This window comes from Nyctereutes procyonoides, unplaced genomic scaffold, assembly GCF_905146905.1.
Source record: "Nyctereutes procyonoides isolate TBG_1078 unplaced genomic scaffold, NYPRO_anot_genome, whole genome shotgun sequence".
Taxonomy (NCBI): domain Eukaryota; kingdom Metazoa; phylum Chordata; class Mammalia; order Carnivora; family Canidae; genus Nyctereutes; species Nyctereutes procyonoides.
In genome coordinates, this window is record NW_026575146.1 from 69,971,082 (window position 1) to 69,988,597 (window position 17,516).

At 48.7% G+C, this 17,516-nt stretch overlaps 1 protein-coding gene across 2 annotated transcripts in view; it reads left to right on the top strand.

The window, feature by feature from the left end:
* The window catches only part of NLRP12 (NLR family pyrin domain containing 12), a 32,979-nt gene extending 17,307 nt beyond the window's left edge, over positions 1-15,672 (top strand). Inside the window, exons 6-10 of one of the 2 annotated variants that reach the window (XM_055309445.1) lie at positions 2,137-2,307; positions 5,967-6,137; positions 10,108-10,278; positions 12,917-13,087; positions 14,050-15,672. In XM_055309445.1, coding sequence (XP_055165420.1) covers positions 2,137-2,307; positions 5,967-6,137; positions 10,108-10,278; positions 12,917-13,087; positions 14,050-14,137 — 772 coding nt within the window. In that variant the 3' untranslated portion in view covers positions 14,138-15,672. The remainder of the gene's footprint in view (positions 1-2,136; positions 2,308-5,966; positions 6,138-10,107; positions 10,279-12,916; positions 13,088-14,049) is intronic. The other variant, XM_055309446.1, reaches the window with a different exon arrangement.
* Positions 15,673-17,516: the final 1,844 nt, after the last annotated feature.

The following is a 17,516-nucleotide window of genomic DNA, read 5'->3' on the forward strand; positions in this document are numbered from 1 at the left end:
CCAGACCCTCCTCAGTCTGAGTCTTCTCCCCGGAGGGGCTGGAACAGTCCCACAAGATGCTGCCGACCCCAAATCTCTACCTCTAGGTTAGGGCTGCCCTTAGACCCACAACCTTGGACCCCTTCCCTGGACTCTGCACTTTAGGGAGGGAACCCCTCCGGGACCTCCTCTGACCCATCGGCTTCCATGCTGGGGGGTGCATGGGCCACCTGCCCTCCCAGTCCTCGGGCCCTACTTGCCAGCTACACCCGGAGGGGTCAGGATGCTGAGCTCCTGCGAGTTCACGACACGTACTCGTGCTGTCCCCTCTCGCTGCAAGGCCACTGTTGCAGACAAGCCTCCAGCGTGCCCGGGGGTCTCCTTCACTCTCACAGCAAACACGGCGTTTCTGACACTTCGGGTCACCAACGCATGGGGTTTCCCACACAAGCAGCTCAGCCACAGCAGTGGGGTGTCCCACCATACAAGTCCACTTTGCCACCATCTACCTGGAAGTGGCGTCACTTCCCACAGGTGAGGGCTGGGCCCCATCAGACTGCTTCAGAGTCAATTAGGTATCCTGGTTGTTACCTGGCTTCCAAAGGACCCCTGTCTCGGGTTTGAATAATCTCCTAGGGCGGCTCAGAGCACTCAGGAAAACCTTGCCAGGGATCAGTGTATTATTAAAGGATATGGTAAAGGAGGCAGATGAACAGCCTGAGGAAGAGCTCCATGGGGTGAGGCCTGGGAGGGTCCCAGCCTGGGAGCTTCTGACCCATGGAGCTGGGGTGTCACCCTCCTAGCCTGGACCCTGGACGGGTTCACCAGCTGGAAGCTCCAAACCATGTATGGTCTTGCGGTTTTATGGAGCCTTCCTCTTGTGGCCTCTGTTTCATTAACTCCATTTCTGGCCCCTTGCCTTTTGGAAGAGGGTAGGGGGCAGGGCTGAACGTTCCCAGCCTTTCATTCTGGCATTGTCTCTTGGGTGCCCAACCCCATGTAGGAGCCCACCCATTAGAACCAGAGATGCTTTTGGGGTGCCTGGGTGGTCAGTCAGTTAAGCATCTGCCTTCGACTCAGGTTTTGCATGATCCTGGGGTCCTGGGATCAAGTCTGGGTCAGGCTCCCTGTTCCAGGGAAACCTGCTTTTCCCTCTCTCTCTGTCCCTCCCCCTGCCTCATCTCATGCCTCTCTCTCTCTCTCTCTCTCTCTCTCTCTCTCTCAAATAAATAAATGAAGCCTTAGAAAAAAAAAAAAAGAGGAGAAGAAGAAGAACAACAACAACAACAACCAGAGAGATGCTCCTAGCGCTCTGGTCACTTAGGAACAGCAGGGGCCAAACAAAACAAAACAAAACAAACAAACAAAAAAAAAGGAACAACAGGGGCTTCAGGAGCCCTGTGTCAGGAAGGAGGGTGTGCAGAGACCAGTACATGTGTTTTCTACCATCTGCCACACCTTATCCTGTTCCTGCCAGTAACTCCTACTGACCCTTCCAGAACCATCTCAAACTCCCCAGAGTCTTCCCTGACTGTGCATAGTTTGCCAAACCTGAGCTAGGTGTCCCCTCCACCATGATGGTTTTAATAAACTGGAGCTCAGCATAGGAGCACCTACTGTGTGCCCGGTGTGGTTCTACACCCTGCCTCCTTGGTAAAGTATGTAGTCCTTGCAACAACCTTAGGAAGCAGGTGTGATTATTACCCTTATTTTTGAGGCAGCGAACCTGAGGCAGAGCAGCTCATGACACACATAACAGACTTCCTGACCACTTGCTAGAGGGTGCAGGGCTCATGAGCAGCAGAGATGGACATTCCCAGGTCCTGAGCGCTAGAGAACCACCCTGAGCTATGGTGCACTCCTGCCTCAGTGGCATCACCTTCACTGGATGATGCTTGCTTACCCCTCTGTCTCCTTCAGTGGGATACTCCTTGCTGGAAATGATGAAGTCGTCTTCTTCTTCTTCTTCTTCTTCTTCTTCTTCTTCTTCTTCTTTTCTTCTTCTTCTTCTTTTTTAATGATTTAGTCTTCTTAATGCCTGAGCTGTAGTGACACGTGTAGGTTTGTGTTGGGTGATTCAAGGGACCAGGGGATGAGCCAGGAGGATAGAGGACAGCAAGAGGCTCCCTCTTCAACATCTGTCTCTTTCCTCCCGAGGTTGAGGAAGTGTCAGCTGGAAGCGGAGGCTTGCCAGGAGATTGCCTCTGTGCTCAGCACCAGTCGACATCTGGAGGAGTTGGACCTGACTGGAAATGCTCTGGAGGATTTGGGTCTGAAGCTCTTATGTCAAGGCCTGAGACACCCAGTCTGTAGCCTGCAGATCCTGTGGTGAGTTCTTCATGGGACCAACTTAAAATGCAAGTCTCCTCGTATTGAGGGATGATATAAAAAACACACCATCTGTATACCCATGTTTGTAGCAGCATTATTCATGATAGCCCAAAGGTGGAAACAGCCCAAATGTCCATCAGCAGGTGCATGGGTAAACAAAATATGGCATATACATACTAGGTGATATTATTCTATTTTTTAAAAAATTTGAGGGATCCCTGGGTGGTTCAGCGGTTTGATGCCTGCCTTTGGCCTGGGGCGCGATCCTGGAGTCCCGGATCGAGTCCCACATCGGGCTCCCGGCATGGAGCCTTCTTTTCCCTCCTCCTGTGTCTCTGCCTCTCTCTCTCTCTCTCTCTCTCTCTCTCTGTCTATCATAAATAAATAAATAAATCTCTAAAAAAAATTTGAAATTCTGACATCATGCCACACATGGATAAACCTGGAAGATACATATTTTTTAACAGATCAGTATCTTTTTTTTTTAAGATTTTATTTATTTATTCATGAGAGACACAGAGAGAGAAAAAGAAGCAGAGACACAGGCAGAGGGAGAAGCAGGCTCCATGCAGGGAGCCCGACGTGGGATTCGATCCCGGGACTCCAGGATCAGGCCCTGGGCTGAAGGCAGCGCTAAACCGCTGAACCACCTGGGCTGCCCGAACCTGGAAGATATTATGTAAAGTGAAAAGTCAGTCATAAAAGGACAAAGATGTTATGATTCCACTTAGAGCCCTACAATAGTGAAATCCAGATATAAAGTAGAACAGTGGTTGCTGTGGGACTGGGGCAGGAGGGAATGGAGAATTGTACAGAGTTTGTGTTTGGGACCATGCCAGGTTCCAGACATAGATAGTGGTGATGGTTGCACGGCAGTGCAAATGTACTTAATGCCACTGAGTCATACACTTAGAAATGGCTAGAATGGGGTCTGGCTCAGTTGGAAGAGCTCGTGTGACTCTTGGTCTCAGAAGGCATGAATTAGAGCCTCACATTGGGTTGAGTGTAGAGATGGTAAATTTTTTTGTCTGTATTTATCTATACCTATCTATCCATACTTTTTAACTTGTTAAAATGTTAAAATTATATTTATTTCTTCATGAGAGACACAGAGAGGGGGCAGAGACACAGGCAGAGGGAGAAGCAGGCTTCCTGTGGGGACCCCGATGTGGGACCCCGGGATCATGCCCTGAGCCAAAGGCAAATGCTCAATCACTGAGCCACCCAGGCATCCCTCTATACTTTTTTTTTTAAGATTTTATTTATTTATTCATGAGAGATACAGAGAGAGAGAGAGAGGCACAGACAGAGGCAGAGGGAGAAGCAGGCTCCATGCGGGGAGCCCGACATGGGACTCAATCCCAGGTCTCCAGGACCATACCCTAGGCCGAAGGTGGCGCTAAATGCTGAGCCACCCTGGCTGCCCCCTCTATACTTTTTTAAAGTAAGTTTTCACTCAACATGGGGCTCAAACCTAAGATTCCAATCAAGAGTCGCAAGCTCTACGGACTAAGCTAGCCATGTGCCCCATATTTTATATATTTTGACACAATAAAGCATAAATAAATACCCAGGGGATAGTAACAACAGTGACAAGTGCCATCAAGACCCCCCAAAATAAAAAAAGACCCCCCCAAATAAAAGCATTCACAAAAACTCCTGAGGTTGCCAGTGACAGACACCCCATCTCTGTGGTTGAAGATAAAAGTGAATTTGTTGGTTCTGTAACCAAGAAGTCCAGAGGGAAATACTGGTTTTGAGCACAGCTGAATCCAGGGACTCACATGGTAAAATCAGGACTCTGTCTCTGTCTTCCCTTTCTATATATAGGAAGACACTATGCTAAATGTCAACAGAGGACATCTTTGAGGGGCAATAGTGTTTTCCTGCCCTAAATTCCTATCAGTTATAAGGTGCTTCTAACTGTACCCCAAACACATTGCCACTGATTTATGGTGTAACATCAAAGAGAGTTTGGGGGAATCACACATAAGGAGCACAGAAAGAATGTTCTGTATTTTCTTGATTATTTTAGCCAAGAAAATGCATCATGCTAAAAATAAAATAAAATACACATATCATAAAATTTACCATCTTTTTTTTTTTTAAGATTTTTATTATTTATTCACGACAGACACAGAGAGAGAGACAGGCTGAGAGAGAAGCAGGCTCCATGCAAAGAGCCCAACGCAGGACTTGATCTTGGGTCTCTAGGATCACACCCTGGGCTGAAGGTGGTGCTAAACCGCTGGGCCACTGGGGCTTCCCACCATCTTTTTAAAAGTAATCTCTGCACTCAGGACCCAGAGGTCAGGAGTTGCATACTCTACCAGCTGAGCCAACCAGGTGCCCCTACCATCTTACAATTTTGAAGATATGGTTCCACATTATTAAGCACATTTTTACTGTTGTGCAACCATCACCACCATCTGCCTCCTGAACTTTTTTTATCTTGCAAAACTGAGTCTGTCCAGTAAACAGACTCCCGGGCACTTGGGTGGCTCAGTGGTTGAGTGTCTGCGTTTAGCTCAGGTCGTGATCCTGGGGTCCTGGGATTGAGTCCCACATTGGGCTCTCTACATGGAGACTGCTTCTCCTTCTACCTATGTCTCTGCCTCTGTCTCTATATCTCTAATGAATGAATAAATACAGTCTTTTTTTTTTTTTTAATAAATACAGTCTTAAAAAAAAAAAAGAAAGAAAAAGAAAAAAAGGGCGCCTGGGTAGTTCAGTGGTTGAGCATTTGCCTTTGACCCAGGTCATGATCCCAGGGACCTGGGATCGAGTCCCATATCAGGCTCCCTGCAAGGAGCCTGCTTCTCTTTCTGCCTATGTCTCTGCCTCTCTCTCTCTGTGTCTCTCATGAATAAATAAAATCTTAAAGAAAAAGAAAAGAAATTCCTTCCTTTTTGTGGCTGAACAACATTACACTGCCTGGATATATCACAGTTTGTTTATCCATTCAACTCTTCCACTAATGGACACTTGGGTTACTTCTACCTTTTGGCTATTTTGAATAATTCTGTAAACATAAAGGTACAGGTATGTTTTTGGCCTATGTAACCAGAAGTGAAAAGGATGGATCATGTGGTCATTTTAAATTTTTTTGCGGAGCTGCCATATTGTTTTCCACAGCCACTGTACCAATATTTGTTGTTACCAACAGTGCATAAAGTCTCTGATTTCTTTTTTTTTTAAGATTTTATTTATTTATTAATGAGAGACACAGAGAGAGAGAGAGAGAGAGAGAGAGAGGCAGAGACACAGGCAGAGGGAGAAGCAGGCTCCATGCAAAGAGCCTGATATGGGACTCAATCCCAGGACTCCAGGATCACGCCCCGGGCCGAAGGCAGCGCTAAACTGCTGAGCCATCCAGGGATCCCAAGTTTCTGATTTCTTTGTGTCCTTGCTAATGCTTGTGGTTTGGGGGGGCTTTTTAAAATTATTCTTTTTTTTTGAAGATTTTATTTATTCATGAGAAACGCAGAGAGAGAGGCAGGGACAGAGGTAGAGCGAGAAGGAGGCTCCATGCTGGGAGCCCAATGTGGGACTCAATCCCGGGACTCCAGGATCACCCCCTGGGCTGAAGGCAGATGCTCAATCACTGAGCCATCCAGGTGTCCCTCGTAATACATGTTGAATTGGATTTTCTGCAGGTTGAAGATTTGCCATCTCACTGCTGCTGCCTGCGAGGACCTTGCCTCGACCCTGGGTGTGAACCAGAGCCTGATAGAGCTGGATCTGAGCCTCAATGACCTGGGGGACCCCGGGGTGCTGCTGCTATGTGAAGGCCTCAGGCATCCCCAGTGCAGACTCCAGACCCTCCGGTGAGTCTTACCCTGCTCACCATCCTTGCTCTTCTGCATGGGGTCACTGGGGTCATGTTCACTCCTCTCGTCTCCTAACCTCTAGCTACATACATCTGCCGCAAAGATTTTTCTGCTACAGGGCCTTTGCACAGCAGTTCTTTTTTCCTGGGTTACCTGCCTCTCTGCTTTGCTAAATCCCCTTTTATTTGGATGATATCTGTTTTATCGGTAAGACTCAAAACAGGGATGCGTGGGTGGCCCAGTGGTTGAGCGTCTGCCTTAGGCTCAGGGTGTGATCCCGGGGTACCTGGATCAAGTCCCACATCGGGCTCCCCACGAAAAGTCTGTTTCTGCCTCTGCCTATATCTCTGCCTCTGTGTGTGTCTCTCATGAATAAATAAAATTTTTTAAAAAGACTCAAAACAAATGCTTCTTCCTCGTGCATGCCTACTCTAACCCCTAAATCAGGTCTATAGTCCTAGTTTAGGGATTTAATTTGACCTTATGCTTCTCGGCATCACTTATCAAAACTTGTCATTTGTGTGCATATGTGTGATCTTCCAAAAGTGCAGAAGCTGTGTTAGCTCTGTACTCCGATGGCCAGTATAAGACCTGACTCAGGGGTGTTTAGAAATACATATGTCTTATTTTTCTTTTTTATTAAGTTTTTTGTTTTAATTCCAGTACAGCTAACATATTTTTAAATGAGTAAATGTGTGAATAAATCAAGGAACAAAAAGAAAACACAGAAGGCTATCAGTTTTCAGAAAATCATTTTTCTCTGTTGTCCCAAAGGAGAGTCTGACTGTCCTACAAAAGCCTCATGTACTATCTCACGTTGTTCATGCTGAAAGGTTTTTTGGTCTTTTTCTCTTTTTCTTTTTTCTCCTTTTAAGACATTGTGAATAGTGTGGCTTCTATTGTTTTTGTTAGGTTCACAGAGGTGTCCTGTTTCTTCACAGTCTGCTGTCCACTGCATCCTGTACTGCAAGATCACTGAGGACCCACCGTGCCTCTCTAATTTTTTCTCCTTCATTGGCACCCCAAAGCTCATCTGCAGGCACTCCTGTCTCTGTTTTACATAACAATATATCTCGACAGTGTCTCCCGCAACTCTTCCCCTCTCCCCACTCCAATCCACTTACCTTTATACATTCAGGATGTGCTCACTCCGGTGTAGACATATCTAATGCATTTCTTTTTTTTTTTTTTTTAAGATTTTATTTATTTGTGTGTGTGTGTGTGTGTGTGTGTGTGTGTGAGAGAGAGAGAGAGAGAGAGAGAGAGAGAGAGAGAGAGAACGAGGAGTGTGGAGGGGCAGAGGGAGAAGCAGGCTCCCCCCTGAGCAGGGAGCCCCATGTGGAGCTCCATCCCTGGACCCTCAGATCCTGACCTGAGCTGAAGGCAGATACTTAACCGACTGAGCCCCCAGATGCTCCTAATGCATTCCTTGGAGCGTGCCATCACGTGCACGCACCAGATGCTATAGAGCCATGCCCCTCTCTTCCACTCTGCTCTTGCTGTCTGTGTCCCTTTTGGAACCCCACTGGGTTCCCACCCAGGGGCAAGAGTCATCTGCTCAGCCTGAATTTGCATGCTTGGTTATCTCCAACCGTTCTGAAAAGCTCTCTGGAAAGATCCACAGTTTACACTTCCACCCGCAATTTAGGAAAGCTACTTTGCCTGAATCTTTGTGGTTATTCAACTTTCTATCTTTAAATGCCTGGTGGGTGTAAGATGTTCTTAAACGGCATTTCAGTGTTGAGTATCTCTTCATGTGCTTATCAGCTTCTTTGGTTTCCCCAATCTGTGAATTGCCTATTTGTATAATGTATTTATTTCTTTGCTATGTATCCTTGATTTATCTTGATTTCCAGATGTTCCCTATTTCAGATATTTATCTTTTGTTGACTGCCTACCTTGCAAATGTCTGCTCAGCAGGTCATCAATCTGTCAAATTGTCTGTGGATGCTTTCATCAAACAGAAATCCTTATGTTTTGAGGCCAAACCCATATGTGTTTTAATGATTTTATATTCTTTTAAAAAAAAAAAAATTATTTAGGGCAGCCTGGGTGGCTCAGCGGTTTAGTGCCGCCTTCGGCCCAGCGCGTGATCCTGGAGACCTGGGATCCAGTCCCAGGTCGGGCTCCCTGCATGGAGCCTGCTTCTCCCTCTGCCTGTGTCTCTGCCTCTCTCTCTGTGTGTCTCTCATGAATAAATAAATAAAATCTTTTAAAAATTTATTTATTCAAGAGAGACACAGAGGGAGAGAGAGGCCGGCTCCATGCAGACAGCCCCATGTGGGACTCGATCCTGGGACTCCAGGATCAGGCCCTGGGCTTAAGGCAGTGCTAAACTGCTGAGCCACCAGGGCTGCCCTGACCTTATATTCTTGTAACAGGCCTAAGAAATCCTTTGCCAGGAGCCTGGCTGGCTCAATCAGGAGACCATGTGACTCTTGATCTCAGGGTCATGAGTTGGAGCCCCATGAAAGATGTAGACATTACTTAAGTAAAATAAAAAAGAAAGGGCTATGAGACCCTTGTATATCGCTTGCTGTTATGAGTTCATATGTTCAGAAAATCCCCATGTTGCTGTCCCAACCTCCAGGCCCCCTTTGGAAGTAAAGTCTGTATGAGTCTGTCTTCATCTGCTAGGGCTGCCTTAACAAAATACCGCAGACTGAGGGCTCACATGTAGAAATGCACTTTCTCCCAGTTCTGGAGGCTGGAAGTTGTGGATCAGATGTTGGCAGGGTTGGTTTGTTGTCAGACCTCTCTGTTTGGCTTGCAGATGGCCACCTCATCACTGTCCTCACCATCTTTCTTGTGTGTGCACACATGTCCCTTGTCTGTCTGTGTGGCGAAAGTTACTCTTGTATGGACAACAGCTCATATTGGGTTAGGGTGGACAGTGTGTGTGTGTGTGTCTGTGTATTTAAAAAAAATTATTTATTTATTTATGAGAGACACAGAGATATAGGCAGAGGGAGAAGCAAGCTCCCTGCAAGGAGTCCAATGTGGGACTTGATCCCAGGACCCTGGGATCATACCCTGAGCCAAAGGCAGACACTCAGCTGCTGAGCCACCCAGGAATCGCAATTTGGGCAGTGTTTTAATTTAATCATGCCTTGTAAAGCCTCATCTCCCAATGCAGCCATATTCTGAAGCAGGGGGTTAGGGCTTCAGTATAGAAGTTGGGGAGGTGGGGATGCTGGTGGCTCAGCGGTTGAGCACCTGCCTTTGGCTCAGGGCGTGATCCTGGAGTCCCAGGATCGAGTCCCACATCGGGCTTCCTGCATGGAGCCTGCTTCTCCCTCTGCTTCTCTCTCTCTCTCTCTCATGAATAAATAAATTAAAAATCTTAAAAAAAAAAATTGGGGGAGGGACACAACTCAGAGTTGTGTTGTGACCCTGTTGCAGGGTCATTGCAGATAAAATTAGTTCAGGTGAGGGCAGGCTGGAGCAGGGCTGGTCTTTTGTGTGGAGTCCTTATGAAGAAGGGAAATTTGGACACAGACACACACACACACACACACACACACACACAGAGAGGGAGAGAGATCCGGGCGATGCTTCTACAGGGCAGGGAACACCCAAGATTGCCAGCAGACCCCAGAAGCCAGGGGAGGCAGGAGCAGGTGCTCAGGGCTCCTGAATGAACCAGGCTCCCAGCCCCCAGCCCCCGAGACGGTTAATTTCCACCATGAGAGCCGCCAGCCTGCAGGCACAGGTCCTTGTTACAGCAGCCTCAGGAAGCTAATCTGCTGGCACCTGTCCAATTCCAACCCATGCCAGATATTACCTTTTCTATATGATCTTCCTGCCGCCCACTCTCTTCTTTCCTTCTTCCCTCTGCCCTCCCACCTGCCTGCTCCTGTCTTCTCCCTTTTTTCTGCCTGGGGGGTGCCTGGCATGGGAGCCGCTTCTCTGGGAGGGCTGCAGGCTGCAGGCTGAGTCGCTGGGCTCTGGGCCTCGTGTCTTCCAGGTTGGGCATTTGCAGGCTCAGCTCGGCAGCCTGCAAGGGTCTCTGCACGGTGCTGCAGGTCAATCCCTGCCTCCGGGAGCTGGACCTGAGCTTCAATGACCTGGGGGATGCGGGCATGTGGCCGCTCTGCGAGGGGCTGCGTCACCCCACCTGCAGACTCCAGAAACTGTGGTGAGCTCTGGGCATCGGGACTGGTGGCATGAGGGTGGTGGTGTTGGCGGGCTTCGGGTGGGGGCGCAGCCTTGTCCGTATGTTCTTTTCATCGAAAGGCCATCCCTGCACCGCTCCGGAAGACACCGGGAACCCCGACGTAGAAAGAAAAGCTGCAAACCGCTCATGTTCTTTGTGGGATGCAAACATAAAATGCCTCCCTTTCCCCTTTGCTCATTGCCTATAAACATTTCCTGTAAAACTCGCCTTTTCCGCTGCCATTTACTTGCACAGATTTGTGGCTTTTCGGTGACCTTTATGGAATAAAAACTCAATCTGCTCCAGTGTGAATTCCAGTCAAATGTGAATTGTCCCTTCCTCCTCCTCCTTACTCTCCAGGACCAGCCTGGCCACTCACCCTGAGGGACGGTCTGTTTCTGTTGTGGTGGTTTCTGAGTCTCTCGATTATCTGGGGCGCTGGGTAGGTGGGCATCAAGGCAGGCGCTCAGGGATGGCACTTTCCCTGTATTGGTGCTGCTAGGGTCCCATCTGGCAGGCATCCAGAGGTCACCTTTGTCATGGGGATCGTATGCATGTTCTTTTTTTAAATTATTATTATTTTATTTTATGTATTTATTCATGAGAGACACACAGAGAGAGGCAGAGAGAGACATAGGCAGAGGGAGAAGCAGGTTCCTTGCAGGGAGCCTGATGCGGGACTCGATCCCTGGATGCTGGGATCACAACCTGAGCCAAAGGCAGATGCTCAACCACTGAGCCACCCAGGTGTCCCTCATATGCACGTTCTTTTTTTTTTTTAAAGATTTATTTATTTATGATATATATATATATATATATATATATATATATATAGAGAGAGAGAGAGAGAGAGAGAGAGAGAGGCAGAGGGAGGGAGAAGCAGGCTCCATGCCGGGAGCCCGATGTAGGACTCGATCCCGGGGCTCCAGGATCGCACCCTGGGCCAAAGGCAGGCGCCAAACCAACCGCTGAGCCACCCAGGGATCCCCCATATGCACGTTCTTACCAGCTCCCCCTCCCCCCGGGAGCTGTTCCCATTGCCCACTCTCCTGAAGTGGAATCTTGATCTACCTCCTTGTACACACGCCCCCCCCCCCCCCCCCCCCCCCCCCCCCGTCTCACCCTAATCTTCTTCTCCTGACCCTTCTGCATCTCTGGGTGGTTCCTCCTCACCAAACTGGTTTTGTTTTTTTTTTCTCTTCCTCTGCAAGTCCCGAGCTTCCGTCTTATACCTCATCTTGGAAGCTGGCATCTCTTGCCGCACAGGCTCAGGAAAACTAAGATTAAAATATTTCTACTTTAAAAAATTTTTTTCTACTTAAAAAAATATATATATTTCTACTTAACATCCCAGCTGTGATGGTATTTCTTTCAGATGCTTGCTGTGAGGGATAAATGATGAAGTAAACAAAGCCCTTAGCAAAGTGCTCAGCATGCCTTGGCCCTCAGTAAATGCTATCTGTTCTTACTGGAACAAACAGCACAGAATGCAGGAAAGAAACACAATGGGAGGCCAATTGGAAATCAGAGAGAATCAGTCAACATACTGTTTGGGCAGGTGGCAGCCTAATTCACACTGGCTCCTTAAAAAAATAAGGGTGCTTATTGACTTGTGTAACTGGATTGACTTCAGGCATGGCTTGATCTAGGTGTTTAGAGTCTTTTTTTTTTTAAGATTTATTCATGAGAGACACACAGAGAGAGGCAGAGACATAGGCAGAGGGAAAAGCAGGTTCCTCACAGAGAGCTCAATGTGGGACTTGATCCCAGGACTAGGATCACACCCTGAGCCGAAGGCAGGTGCTCAACCACTGAGCCACTCAGGCATCCCTAGGTGTTGAGTCTTGATCTCTATTATCTTCCGTACTTGTTGCTGTGTTGGCTCCTTTATCAAATAAGTGTAGCCTTGATCCTGCTTGGTGGCAAAACACCTGCAGCCCTCACAGGACTTTTGGATCTAAGTTCTGAAAAAAGAACTCCAGGAATCCAGAATGGTTCTGACTCACTGGTTTTGGGTGGGCCTATGTCCAGTTGAAGCCATTCATGGTAACTGGAGACATCAAAACCAACCAGCTCAGGTCTGGAATATTAGTTTAAGGACGGTGTGAGCTGCAGGTAGGCTGAGACTGGAGTATGAATGAGAAATTGGGATAGAATTACCAGAAAGGGAAGTGGATGCTTGATTGCAAAATCAGTGGGTATCCTATAGAGAGATGCAGCTCTGGATAGGTAAGCATCCTTAAATACCTGTCCTTTTTTTTTTTTAATATAATATTCTTTTTTAAAAAAAGATTTATTTATTTATTTGTTCATGAGAGAGAGAGAGCGGCAGAGACACAGGAGGAGGGAGAAGCAGGCTCCATGCCAGGAGCCCGAAGTGGGACTCTATCCCGGGACTCCAGGATCGCGCCCTGGGCCAAAGGCAGGCGCTAAACCGCTGAGCCACCCAGGGATCCCCAAATACCTGTCTTAAGTATTTCCGTTCACCACATTGGCCTTATCCAGGACCGGTCAGGTTCTACTCTGCTTCCTCTTAAATTGGTCCTGTAAAAACATCACCCCAAATCCCTCTGAAGAGGCAGCTCCTTGTGTTGCTCCAACCACTCCTTGTCTTCCACAGGCTGGATAGCTGTGGCCTCACTGCCAAAGTGTGTGAGGATCTTTCGTCTGCCCTCGGGGTGAGCCAGACCCTGAGGGAGCTTTATCTGACCAACAATGCCCTGGGGAATGCAGGGGTCAGGCTGCTCTGCAAAGGACTGAGTCATCCCGGCTGCAAACTTCAAGTCCTCTGGTGAGAGACCGGTTTCTGGGTCTGAAGGAGGCAGGGCGTAGGACTTGGAGGTGGGGGTGAGGGTCAGTAATCAATACCCATGGTTCAAAAAAAAAAAAAAAAAAAAAAAAAAAAAACATGGTTCGGTGAACAAATAAAGCTAGAAAACTTGGAAACATTTCCTTCGTGCGGTAATGTGTGCAATTAGTGTGGAATGCTGAGGTCTTTATGTCCTGGCCAATTTCTTTTTTTTTTTTTAAGATTTTATTTATTCATGAGAGACACACACAGTGAGACAGAGACTTAGGCAGAGGGAGAAGCAGGCTCCCTGGGGGAGCCTGATGCGGGACTCCATTCTAAGACCCCAGGATCACACCCTGAGCTGATGGCAGATGCTCAACTGGAGCCAGCCAGGAATCCCTGTCCTGGCCGATGTCTATCACTGAGGACCCATTTCCTAACCTGTCAAATGAGGCCCTTGTGGCTTAGAATCTGAAATGACTGTTAGGCCTCAAATTTGAATTCTGGGGGATCCCTGGGTGGCTCCGCGGTTTAGTGCCTGCCTTTGGCCCAGGGCAGGATCCTGGAGACCTGGGATCAAGTCCTGCATCGGGCTTCCGGTGCTTGGAGCCTGCTTCTCCCTCTGCCTGTGTCTCTGCCTCTCTCTCTCTCTATGTCTATGAATAAATAATAAATAAAAGCTTTTTAAAAAAATTTGAATTCTGTCCCTTATCAGTTTTGTGATGTTTCTGCACATTATCCAACGTCTTGGCTCCTCGGTATCCTCCAAATCAGAGAAGTCAGCACAGGTCAGGGACTTACGATGTTGGTGCTCAGCTGGAAGTCAAACCTGCTTCCCAATAGGATTTGGTTTCAGATGAAGTACTAGATAAGGAAATTGAGCTAACAAGGTAGGAAGCGCGAGAGATTTGAATGCCACAGCTGTGGCCCGGAACATAATGTGTCCCGCTCTGTGTCCTAAGGTTATTTGGAATGGAGCTGAATAAGATGACCCACAGGAGACTGGCAGCGCTTCGAGTAGTGAAACCTCAGCTGGACATCGGTTGCTGAATGGTTCTAGCCGCCGGCTCTTCTCTTGGAGTCAGGACAGAGGAAGGGGAAATCCCAGGACCCTCTGGCCAGCGTGATGATCAGGCTCTTTTATCTCCTCCAAACTCCCATGCAGGATAAATCCAGAGCTTCAGGACTTTGTCAACGAGTGGTCAAGTGTGGAGCATTAGTGTTGGGAAGGCGAGTGTCATGGAGAGAACTTAAGGGGGGGCTCTGGGTGATCCTTGAGCAGGGATTCTCAAAGGAGGGTGGACTTGCACTTCTCTCCCTCCCTGCGACACGTGGTGGTGTCAGGAGACATTGGGGTGGTGGTGGTGGAGCTGCCCACTCCAGTGGTGGAGGCCAAAGAGTCTCCTAAATATCTGAGCAATGCACAAAACAGCTCTCCTGCAGCAGTGATTAGCTTCAATGACATTTGAGGCTGGATTGAGGAACCTTGTTCTCAAGGACCAGTGGTGCTATGAGAGTGCTAGGCCATCTTGTGTGCCTTAGGATACTGGTCATGCCAAGGGCCCCACCCCATGCCCTTGCAGTCTCATTTTGCATGTGGTTCTACCCCCTGGCTGGAGGCAGGTGCACCGTGGATGGACCTCTTGCCAGGGTTAGTGGACTGCAGGCTGGCCAATAACCTGTGTCATACTTTGGACTTGAACCGATTTTTTTTTTTAAGATTTTATTTATTCATGAGAGACACACACAGAGGCAGAGACACAGGCAGAGGGAGAAGCAGGTTCCATGAAGGGAGCCTGATCTGGGACTCCAGGATCACGCCCTGGACCGAAGGCGGTGCTAAACCTCTGAGCCATCCCGGCTGCCCTCAAACCCAGATTTTTAACCCAGTTGGGAGATTGCAACCAGGGAACCTCAGCCCCAGCCAGTGATTGGCTAGAAACCTGAGGCCACTGTGAGCATGCCCTACTGAAGCCATTGGGCGCAGATGTCTGGAAAGACCAGAACTTCCTAGGAAGCAGAGGCCATTTGTAGAGGAAAAGGTGACCCTGCCACCCATGGAATTCTGGGAAAGGAAATAAATTCGATTCTGCAGAAGATATGCCTGTGGGCAGCAATAAAGGTCCCTCCAATAGCGACAGCACACTGGACTCCTTGAAACCAAGCCCTTCGTTACGGGGCCCTTGGCAGCTGTCAGACCTGTGTGCCACCTGCTTGTGAAGCAGTGCCTCGCGACCTAGGCCCTCCGCTGGAGCTGGGGAGACGTGGCTGACAAGGAAAGCCAATAAGGCCTGTGGGCACGTCTTACTACAGTGTAAGGAAGCCTTCCTAGAGTTGGGGGGAGGTGTTCCTGGTCTAATAAGGCTAAGGGGTGGGTGGGGTCGTTCCCCCAGCCGGACCGCTCATTTTGGGTAGTGCATTGCAGTGCGTTTGTGGAGACGGAGACTGCTCTCAGGACCAGTGAGGCTTGTTCTGAGGTCATGAACAGCCATTCCCAATAAAACCTCTTAAAAACCAGTAGCCAAGGCAGCCCCCATGGGTCAGCGGTTCAGCGCCACCTGCAGCCCGGGGTGTTCCTGGAGACCCGGGACCGAGTCCCACATCGGGCTCCCTGCATGGAGCCTGCTTTTTCCCCTTTGCCTGGGTCTGTCTATAAATGAAATCTTAAAAGAACCAGTAGCCAGATTAGTGATTACCTTCCCACAAGTTGACAGGGATGGAGATGAACTGCACCCATGTCAAATAGCAACGCCTAGACATCCCTCAGAGCAGCCAGTTGTTAGGCCCGGGCCTGACACCACCCCCCATCCTGCTTAGAGCTTTGCCTCGAGCAAATCTGAGGACTGGGGTTTATGGACAATTTACAGACTCTCAAAACCTGGTTTACATTGCAGCTCTGCTTCCAGGAATTCCTTGGGGAAGGGGGAGCTAGAAAACTCAGCACTGTGTCCCCTTATCAAGGTGGCAACTACAGGCCACTTGGACGAATTTGCTTCCCAGGCTTCAAGTGGAAGCAGACCACCCAGGCCTTCGGTCTCTCCGAGCCGCCCTCCGAGGGCCCGTTCATAATTTTAAGACAGGGACACCTGGGAGGCTCGGAGTCGTCCCAGAATTGAATCCCACACCGGGCTCCCTGCATGGAGCCTGCTTCCCCCTCTACCCGCGTTATGTAGCCCTCTACCCGCGTTATGTAGAAGTAAAATCTTTAAGGCAAGTTACAGTCAAACACAAAATCACAGCTGGTTCGTATTTTATTGGACTGGATTTCAGGGCTTCTGTGATGTAAACCTAACAAAGGACTAAATGTTTAGTAGTCGAGGGGATGAAGCCACCCACAAATCTGGGTAAACTTAAAGGTAATTGGAATCAGGGAAAAGTCTAAAGGGAAGGCCTTATTTCCTTGTTTCCTAACAGTTCTAAAGGATTTTAATGATCAGTTTCATGGAAAAATTCGAAGTGTCCAGATGTCCTTTAGGCAGGAGAAACAGGCAGGACCGGAGGACGTAGGCAGTAGGGGCAGACAGTCTGCAGCACGGACAGCTGGGCTGGAGAAGCTGCTTTCCCGTTGGTCCGTGGGAGAAGGATGCTTTCCTCAGACAAGGACACACAAAGTGGGAGCACTTTCCAGACAGATCGGGAAGTGCCCTCATTTTGTGTATCCCAATCTGAGCTGAATCTGCTCCTGGAGAAACGGGGACCCGGCACTACACCTCTAAACACAAGTTAACAGGAGTGGCCACGAGATCACAGGTGGTATGGATTTTCCACTGCCCATTGGCAAAGGTTCAGACATTTCTGGAGTCCCGAGGCTCCATTTCCCCCACGGATAAGGGTCTCAGACGTGGACACAAGAAAAACCCGAAGAACATCCTGACCAGAGCAGGATCTGGGTTCCTTGGACAGTGCCCACCAGCAACACCCAAATATTGTAGCACTTTTCACCAAGTAAACCTGAAGAGTGCTTCCACATTTGAGTACCACGGGGGAGCTTTGCCCAGAGGTGGTTTGGAAAGGGCTCAGTAGAACCGAAGAACCGAGGACAGGGCTCAGGGAGAAAGGAAGAACCCACTCCCATGATTTCACGTAGACCTTCTTAGCCGGGGACACTCAAAAAATGGCGGCACTTTCCTACCTAGAACAGAAAGTGCCCCCACAGTTTGAGTGGCACAGGCCAAGTATCCAGGATTCACCAGCTGGACCTCTTACCAGGTGGAGAACTTGCAGTGCGCGAGGACTAGTGGACTAGAAGCTGCCTTGCCTCCTAGGAGTAAGGGAGATGTAAGGGCCAGAAGTCAAGTAAGATCATTTAACAGGTTACCCCATAAGACCCAGTGCTCAACCACCACTCCAGACTATAGACCACAACACTTAAGGTTTGTCCACGTGGAGCTTAGAGCTCAACCTTGGGCCGATTACCATGTTTAACCCA